Raw genomic sequence first — 9895 nt, 5'->3', positions numbered from 1 at the left:
TACATTGTCGCAGACTGAGATGGAGACTAAAGGGCAGATTACACTTCTGCAACCGCACACATCAAACGTCGCAAACCGCTTTTGCTGCTATGCTTCTGCACCGTCGGCCTGGAATTTCTAGGGACGCACAGCAGTTTCCCACCAAAGCGCAAGAGAGAGCCTATTCGGAAAACTTCGGCAGAGCCGGCGGGAGTGTTTATCTTCCAAAACAACAATGGCGCGTCTGCAAGATTTCACGGTCACGGAGATGGATCTAGAGTTTCTTGACATAGAAGAGGATATATCTGTTTATATAATTTGTCTGAGGCATCGCACAAGTGGTTGTACTTCCGAACCTCCTGGATTAACCTTTCGTCGTAGTTGTCCATTGTAGTCGTTTCTCGGTTTTTAACCCTTTAAAGCCTGATCGAAGAATAAAACAAAACAGAAAATGACTTTTTTTTTTGGTTTGAAGTCCTTATTTGGCCTTTTAACAAAATATGTAAAAAGAAAAAACGGAAATACATTTTTGATATTAATAATTTATTACTATGCGATAAGTCAAGATTATTTTTTGTGTAGTCTTCTGCCCTCTGTTATCAGGTATATCTGATTGTGTACAATAGGATTTTGAGCAAAGTTTTTACCATTAAATTATGCAAAAGGTGTCAGACGCAAAACATTTCAGAAACCGTATGTATTAAATATGATACATTTGGCATTACAGGGTTAAAGATGGCGCGCCCCGGCACCGAATCGAGAAGGACGACCACACAGACAGCCGGAAAGTCATACCGCACAGAGACAGGTTTAACTGTTTCAGAGGCTTTGCGTCAGAAGCATAAATTGGCCTCAAGAGAGCATCATCTGCTGAAAAATACAAAAGAGAAGAAAATATATATGTGGACAAGCTAAGTGCTGAGGGATGAATGTTTTATAGTCACACAAAAAAAATATAAAAGGAGCGAATGTATTAAAGAAAGATGTTTTTGTGGATTGAAAAAAGTAAACAATAAATTTAAACTTGTGCATCCAATTATTGTTTTTTCCAAATTATTTTAATTTGAATGTTGAACAATCAACCCAGCCAAATGGCCATTGGTGTCTCTGTAAATGCCTGACTGAAACTGCAATAATACATAAACTGTTCTCACTTAAATAATAATAAAAATAAATACTAATCCTTCAAGTTTTATAAATTGTTTTCCAGTTAATTCAAGTATTTAAACGTTATTTAGAAGAGCTTTTTTCCTCCAGGGATAACTGATACCACCTGTGAGTCCGTGACGTCTAGACGTCGATCGCCACCCCATGTTTGGTGGAGATCATGTCCCTGGTTCCCGTCAGGTACATGAGCACAGAGCACAGGTGCGGAAGTGTCGCTGTGATGCTGACATACAGCCAGTAGGGGACGGGTGCGGTGCTTCCAAACGGGCAGACCCACAGGCCGTGGCGCACGGCGTCCCGCACGTGGTGAGACGTCATGGAAATGAAGAGCATCCATGGCAAGGAACACCAGGCGTCTTTAAGGCGGCCGATCCACATGAGGAAGCGGAGGGTGAGGCAGACGACGGGGATCAGGGAGGAACAGTGGAGGGGAGGGCGGTGAGGAAGTGACACTGCAGCCTGGAAGGAGGGAAACAAAAATTTAAATATTACAAAACAACAACTATTATTATTATTTTATATAAAAGAATGTGAATGACCTCACTGAGTCTAATAACATGCAGAATAGTGCAGCTCTGACCTTAAGTGAAAGTGATCCAGCCATGTAGAAGTGGTCCAGGTCTATAAGTGATGCCAGAAGCCCTGCCAGCAGCACCTCATAGAAATCACTCTTTTTCCTCAGTCCAATCACAACAGCCCACGACCACAGCCCCACCAATCCATGCGTGGCGCTGTCCAAGACTGCACGCAGCCACAGATGCTGCTGGATGCCAGACAGTTGAAGCGTGTTATCTGCCACCACACAGAACATCCCGAGTCCTGCCGAAGCCAACAGGGAGGCGGAGCTGAACGTTTGTAGGAGGGCCTGGGCTTTCTCCGTCTCCACGGCCAAACTGAGAGGCACTCGAGCGCCATCCGCTCTGAGACCCGCCCCCAACAGGGGGGACGAAGAGGGGGAGGAGTTGAGCTTGGAATAGAAACCTTGCATGTTGAGCGGCGGTTAGGGGGAGGCAAATGTAAGAGGTGGTCTGCAAGATTAAGGCAGACTGGAGACAAAAGGGGTTGACAGAGGGGAAAATAAGAAGAAGGGTGTTACCTGTGAGGTAGAGATGTCAATGAACAGGAGGACCCAGACAAAATAGGCAACAGCAAAGGCCTGTCTAACATTTAAACTCAATCTAACCATTAAAATAACTCATGATGTTACATTTTAGTGTAAAGATACTTTAATATTCATTTGTAAAAGTCTGATGCATATTCCAAACATCTTAAAATCTGATGATTTGTCTGATCTAAATCATTTTCAGTAAACAAACTGAAGACAAACTTACATCAATTCTCCAACCAGCCTCCAACAGGATTTTATTCCCCCTAGTATTTTCCTGTACTCTGACTCTTGTCTTGACGCTTAAGAAAAACATTTGCAGTATTTGGATCACTGCTCAGATCAGCCTTAGTCTCATCTTGGCTTGTTTTAAACATGAAAACTGTCTGGCTTCACGTTTTTTCTGTCATTCTAGGAGAATTACAATTGTTCCATATTGTCCCCATGCCTTTGGATGATGCCAGTATGTTGGGGCAAATTTTAATTGGGGGTTTCGTAGCATAGAAGATGAATACATCTGCTGTATATTGGTCTTCTATGTGAAATGAAAATAAAATACATAGTTTCGTGATTTAGATGTGATTTAAAAAGTAACAGCACTGGGGACTACTGCTATTTTTAAAGCCCCGTATGAAGCAAATATTAATGCAATAGAAACCTGAAGGGAATAAAAGAAAATATGCCTCTATCTGTGTCTAATGCAACTGAGTGAAATGTAGGACAGCCTAATTAAGCCTGTTATAAATAATAATTAGCTGTTATAGCACAGTTTCATTGCCCATCTCCCTCCCTACCGTCTCTTCTTTATAGATTTTTTTTGTTTGTTTTACACTTAGATAAGTAAATTAAATAGATTTTTATGAAGCTAATTTCAGCCATCTATGGTGACATTTCTGTTGCTAGGAGCTAGCGGTGGAGAACAGGATGCTGCTTTGTGTAGGCGGCGGGGAGCAGCTGCTTAAAGCTCAGCACGAATAACAGAATATGAACCGCTTCTATTTAACACCACAGGACAATATCGAAGAAGACAAATACGCATTATATTACTTATGAGCATTTAAGAGCAACCAGTTGAGATAAACCAAGTTACTTACCCCATAGCACAGCATCAGATACCCTGCTGCTAGGGCTAGGCTTCTTCTGCTGTATTGTTGAGTGTGTGGAATGCTTAAACAATGCGATGCTGCCACCCAGCGGCAAAGCGAGGGACGGACAAGTGGTTTAGATTGATGAGAAAAAGGTGGAAGTAGAACTTTTTTTGACAGGCTTCTTAATTTCCGGATGACACATCCCCACTTCTTAAAAAAATAATATCTGAGTGGCTATTAAAGATGTTTCAAAGTTTCAAGTTTAACTTTTAAGGCTTGTGAACTGTTTGTACTTTAAAATACAACCATAAAAATGCTGCCAAGTTCCTCTTAAATCTCACATAAACTGTATTAAATATCCACTGTATAAAGTTGATTTATTCACTGTAAAAAAAATAAAAATAAAAAAATCGACATATGAGTCAGAAAAGACTTGCCAATTTTGGGATTCATATATTTATCAAAAAATGAAAAGTTTATCAAGACTTGTCTACCTAATCTAGACAAAAGCTGTCCTAATAAACAAATGAAATTTACTTAATCTGATTAATTTGAGTTTCTTTTGGGGAAATATGTCACATTACATCAAGACAAGGAATATGGTCAAGATATCAGTGAGGTGGCTTAACAATGGCTTAACGACTTTGATGTAAAAAAAAAAAAATGCTGTGAAATTGTTAGAGTTCCATAAACAGACTCACACACAGTTTTTTTCATGATTTGTAGGGACTTTTCTTGACTTACATTCATTTTATATGGCCTAACCCACATACTTACCTTTAATCTAACCATTACCAACATATACTTAACCCTAACCTCTCTGAATTCATACCTTAGTCCTAAACGGGACCCTGACACAAAAACAGCATTTCCCCCTCATGGAGTTCAGGCATCGCGCCCCACAGGGAGCAGTCGGTCCCCACAATGTACTATTCTGTGAAAATGGCCTCACAATGCATTAAAAAACAAGAGCACGCACTCACACGCACACTCAACAGTTGCGACAGTAATTTGGAATAAATGATATTACACTTTCATAAATCCACATTTTTCCCCAACTGGTTTGAAAAAATATTTGGTCTTGATTTACCCCCCCTTAAACTTTCATAATTTGTTTAACAGGTTTCCCCAAGAAAAAAAAAATTCTCGCAAGAGACATAATGACTTACTAATAATAAGTATAATATACTAACATAACTCCCCCCTTTATATTTCTATGAGGACCATTTTGTTATTATTATTATAACAGAGATGAAACAAACTAAAACAAATTTTAGGCAAATAACTGAATTAACATTATCTTGTGAATAGCTATTTATTGTATTTACTGAAAAAAAAAACGGAGAGATATGACATTAAAATAAATAATTCAATTACTAAAGCACTTGTAACAGTTATTCTCCTTGCACTATTCTATTCCTCTATGTTTTCATATTTTACATGCTGGTCAAAAACAAAAGTTACAAAAACATAGCCAAAAACATGTGAAGATGATGACTTTTGTATGTGTCATAAATTATACATATGGCAAAATAAAGAATTTTTGTCAAACTCCATTAGGTGAACTGTGTCTATACGGCATTATATGAACAGGATTGTGGGCATCTATATATTTACTAGTGGCAGCTTGGAATGTCATAAGGGCCCTATGCTAAATAAACTGAAGCTAGGAAGCATACTGATTCCTTATAACACATTGAAACCCCCAGCTGCTGTTCCTCCCCCTTTTATAGGTTAACAGAAAGACGTCCATTGTGGGTAGGAAAAGTCTGAACTACTTTGTGTTTTCCGGGCAGGCTTTAGCCTTTTGGACGCCACTACATAACAGAAACGTTGAGAATGATGCTAATCAGTTTGGGGGTTTATACTTGCTTGTAGCACACACAGTAAATGTGATGTATCAATGTGATTTTGTTCATTTCTATCAGATGGGCTGTTCTGTAGATCATGTCATGCAAAGCTCCATACGCTCAAGGAACTATGATAGGAAGCATACAAGCTGTTTTTATTACCCACTTCCTCACTACTTGGACTATTCAGACAGCACTTTTCATGGTGCCTGCTGACACTTTGCTTTGGCTTAAGGGTCTTTGATGATTTGCCGTATTTGAACATGGCCAAAGAAGAAGAAAAGAAATGATCCAGTTAAAGTTCACCTCAAGACATTATGAGGTTTTTTTTTTGTTAAATTTAAGAAGTTTTTAATCTTTCTCTAAAAGTTGTCAGTTATAAATGTTAGGTGTGCCCTCTCTCCAGGGAGCAGCTTTGTAAGCAGTCTAAGATCATTTATTGATTATTTCTAAGTGAATCTATTCAGCATGTTTAGTTTTTGTTTCAAATGTATTTTTATCTTCTTATACCTTTGACTGTAATAAAGTCTGCTCTTTTGGTTCATGATCTCTACACTATTCATAATTTTCATTGCAGTGTTTCCCAGCAGTCAAAAGAGGGCCCTTTTACCATGCACTCAAATTTTAAGATAAGTCTGTTCTCTTTTTCTTCTTGCAGTACTTCACATTTCCTCAGTTTTCCTTTTGGTTTTAGAAAACCACTGTCCTTTTCTATCTCTCTCCCACTGCTTTTACCACATATCCTTAATTTCTCATTCAATAATGTTTATGTCTCTTTTACGAAATCTTAGTTTCACTGATCTGTTTTGAGGCCTCTCATGCAGCATTATTTGCTATTCATTTTCCCTTTACACCATTATGTTCTGGTACTGCAAGAAAGTAAATCATAAAATCTTGAATTCCTTTCAAGATTTCTGGTCTGCTTTCTGAATGGCTGAATGTTTGTTCAGTTAATAGATAAATCATCATTACAAATTTATTTTTGAACTAACTATGGTTAACTTTATCAAGCAATTAATTAAATTTATTTAGCTTCAATATGTTGCAAAAATCAAAAACTACTAGAAATCTAAATGGGGGTAAAACTATTCCACACCTCTGTACATAAAATATCCTCACTTAAATGCATGTAAGGTGTTCCTAGAATTCTTCATTTGGACCAGTTTGGAACAATCTTTTTAAGGTGTTCCCTGGGAAATATAATTAAAACATATGATGTACAAATCTGTGAAGATTCTTAGTTATCCACATCATGGTAAACCTTGAAAAGTTTAGTTTAGGCAACTGGATGGGAAATTTTCTGTTTTGCCTCTCATCCAAGAGGTTTCTTCATTTCTAACTAGCGTTAGGGAGCACTAAGATTTATATACTGTAGGTGTAAGAAAGAATTAGGAGAAAACAAAAGGTGGATCGGATCCCACCGATTAGAAATGCCATGGAGGTCACCTGGGGTGTTAATGGTCGTTAGGGAGCTCTGATTGGATGTTAACTCCGTCGTCATAGTTCTTTCCGTCACATGCCTCTTTGAAGTTAGTCAGGTGAGGGCAGGTGAAAGGTGAATCTTCTGGGTATTGTTCCTAAAAGTGATTTGTAAGTAAGGGATAGGTTATATCTAAAACCACCTCCTATTTTGAGAGATGTTTTTTTCCAGGTTAACACAGATGTCTTCCCTTACCCCTCTCTTAAACCATCTGTCTTTCTTGACCAGAATATGGATGCTGTTGTCCTAAAAGGAGTGTCCTTTAGCCTTCAGGTGTAGGCTAATAGCTGATTCCTTTCCTAAGGAGTTGTCCCTCCTTTGTTTAGCCATGCACCTGCGTAGTGGTCTCTCCAATTTAAAGGTCTGTGTACTGTTCACTACTCTGAATGGCGGAAACCATGTTGTCTGACTTGTTTCTGGGTGTTTTGCCTTTGGTTTGAACCAGTTTATGTCTCAGGGTGTTTAAAGTGCACAGGGATCCGATACTAGTTGAAAACCCACCTGAGTTTTTCAGAGACTCCAGAAACATAGGGAAAGATAATGTTCTTTCTTCTGTTCTCTTCCTTCTCAGCAGGCCTATTCTTGTTGGTTTTTAAATAAAGCCCATCTGTGATAACCACAGTTCTTCAGGGCTGTTCTGATATCTCCCTTTTCTTTCATCTTCTCTCTGTTGGTGGTGGGGATGATAACTGCTCCTGTCTGGACGGTTCTGATGAAGCCTAGTTTGTGTTCCAGTGGGTGATGTGGGTCAAAACAGAGGCACTGGTCGGTGTGTGGGTTTCCCATACATTTCTATCTTGAGATGTCTGTCTTCTATGATGCGAACTGCACAGAAGCAGAAAGTCATCTTTCACATCTTCCCATGTTTATGATGTACATGATGTTTCTGTCCACTGCGTTTATGTGGTCTATGAACGTGTTGATATCCTTGGTCTTTATTTTGACCCATCTTTCATCCACATATCTAAACAATGTGCAAATCTATTCTTATGCTGACAGTTTCTCATTCTACGTATCTGTGAAACTCAGGGAAACACAGCTATTAAAATTACTATTGCAAAGAATTTCTCACTTTTTTCTCTTATTTTGTTTCTAGCCCAGTCAAAAATCAACTCTAAAGTCATGAATTAATAGAGGTTAGTATGTTGGTGTCTAATAATTCCTTTCTTTCCAAACAGATCCAGAATAAAATGCTTTTTTAAGTTGTTGAATCTTGTGTATTGGAACTATTTCTGCATCTCTCTTTTTATTGTTTTGTTTTGCAATTGGTAAAATGTCAAACTTCCCAACACATGTTGTGTATATAAAGCTGTGCATAGCTCAGTTAAATTTATCTTAGTAGCGACTTAATAAAATAGTTGTGACACAATTGTGGATTTAAAGAATGCAGGATGTCAAATTTTGTGAAATAGATGCAAATTATAAGTGTCATTAAAAACAATTGATTATAAAATTAACCACAAGAGGGGGCAGGAGACTGCATAATAGGGATTTGATACTGATTAGCATTAAAAATAAACAGAAAAGAAGTAAACTAATGTGTACTACATTTTTAGAACATCCAAAATGTTCAGAAGAAACTCAATATGAAGTCTGTGGGGGAAATTAGATCTGTAGTTTGGTTAAAAATTTAATTTTCAAAGTGAATCTTTCAAGCAGAGTGTAAGCCCAGCATTAAATTCTGACTGGCAGATGATATTAGCTCCTGCGATTAGTTTAAGGCACAACTGCTGAGTGGAAGACTTTTTATTTAAAAGACTCATCTGCTCATATGCTGAAATTTGACAGGCGATAAAGTTAAATTTCAGCTCTCATAAAAAAATCCAATCTTAATAATGTCTCTATTAAAGTTCTGGGATTCTGTAAGGCAAGTTTAATCCCTTTTAATGAAATGTCTTCATTGTAATCGTCGTCTTCATTGCAGCTCTGTTTGCAGTCATTTAGGCCTTCTCTTCTACTCAGGGGTTTGCCTTTCTTTTGTTCCAATTATGTTCTGTCTAATTTCTAAAATTCATTTTACTCATTACCTCCCCCACAACCATATCAGGAGTGGCTCCACTGTGTGCATCTGTCTTGACATTTGAAGGACCAGTATGTGCTTTAATGTGCTGGATTGTTGTTGTTGTACTTCACAATGAGCTGTCTTAATTGTGAAGATGAATTAAGAGGGAGATTAAATGACTCAGAAGTCATATAAGTCATCAAGCTTACATATTGATCACCAACTACTTTATTACACCAACCTTCTTTTGGTTCTTCTGGTTATCATAAACTGGTATTGAAAAAAAATGGAAACATCTCTGCAAAATAAGTATAAAAACGTCACATTTTATATCATTTAAGTGAAACACTGACCTTTTGTTTGAAATATTAAACACAATGTCAGACCTATGAGGGATTTTGTGTCCTTTCTGCCGAATATATAAGAAATATGAAAGAACTGTGGATGTGACAGCGGTTTTCATTCTTAACGTGATTAAAACAGGCAATCAATATGAAGCTTATGCATATCGAGATTTGCTTTGTGTTGCCTATTTCAGCACCTCGGAGAGAGTCACCAATTTTAATTCCTATTCAGCACCATAGACAGAGCATTGAATTGTTTAGTGTCTCTGCTTCTCTCTAGTGGTCAAACGCAGAATTACTTTAATTCCAGTCTATCAGATCATATCAACAGTGTTTACTCATCTGAAAAACAAAAAAAAAAAAGTAGGAAACTCTCACTTTGTTGGAGTGGATGATGACTATTATTTGCAATTATGTTCAAATTTTTGATAAAGGTGTGTGTTGCATTGTTTTCTGTCTCTGCCGCTTGAATAACAATTGAATTGTCACAGCCTATGTTAATATTGTTTTACATATAAAGTCTGATATGTTCTAATTATATTGAAATATCTAAATTAGCTTTGCTTGCTATGCAAATGATTTCCTTACCCCTTGAACATATTTTGCCAAAATACAATCATTAATTTTATTCTATTAATATAATTAACTAAGATGGAACAATAAATAATACCATCTATATCATTATAGAATAGAAGGATGCCATACTCCGCTGCAAATGTGGTTTAGCAGTAATTCCTCAAACGGTGTCAATATAAAGGCATGCCACACTTAGTAGATTTTTTTTTTCTAATTTAAATAATAAATAATAGGGCTGCTCAGTGGGCAGTGTGTGGCCCTTCTGCCTTGCAGCAAGAAGGTTCTGGGTTCGATTACAAGTTCG

At 37.5% G+C, this 9895-nt stretch overlaps 1 protein-coding gene across 2 annotated transcripts; it reads right to left on the bottom strand.

Annotated features, from left to right (window-relative positions):
* Positions 1–652: 652 nt before the first annotated feature.
* On the bottom strand, positions 653–3403 carry LOC107091058 (chromosome unknown open reading frame, human C5orf28). 2 transcript variants are annotated; one of them, XM_015384781.1, is made up of 3 exons: positions 3346–3403; positions 1727–2242; positions 653–1605 (listed from the first exon to the last, which is right to left on the bottom strand). In XM_015384781.1, the coding sequence occupies exons 2-3, from the start codon at positions 2132–2134 to the stop codon at positions 1270–1272; spliced, it is 744 nt and encodes a 247-aa protein (XP_015240267.1). In that variant the 5' UTR covers positions 2135–2242; positions 3346–3403; the 3' UTR covers positions 653–1269. The 2 variants fall into 2 exon arrangements, with proteins under 2 accessions (XP_015240267.1, XP_015240268.1); XM_015384782.1 differs by having other exon boundaries at positions 1727–2192; positions 3346–3394.
* Positions 3404–9895: the final 6492 nt, after the last annotated feature.

Source organism: Cyprinodon variegatus, unplaced genomic scaffold, assembly GCF_000732505.1.
Source record: "Cyprinodon variegatus isolate N-32 unplaced genomic scaffold, C_variegatus-1.0 Scaffold323, whole genome shotgun sequence".
NCBI lineage: Eukaryota > Metazoa > Chordata > Actinopteri > Cyprinodontiformes > Cyprinodontidae > Cyprinodon > Cyprinodon variegatus.
This window is presented reverse-complemented; position numbering and strand designations above follow the sequence as displayed.

Bases quoted from the DNA above. Each gene is read 5' to 3' on its own strand.
- LOC107091058 (XM_015384781.1), bottom strand. From the start codon at position 2,134: ATGCAAGGTTTCTATTCCAAGCTCAACTCCTCCCCCTCTTCGTCCCCC. The intron at 1,606-1,726 runs GTCAGAGCTGCA...CCCTCCTTCCAG, and splicing joins CTGGATCACTTTCACTTAAG to GCTGCAGTGTCACTTCCTCA.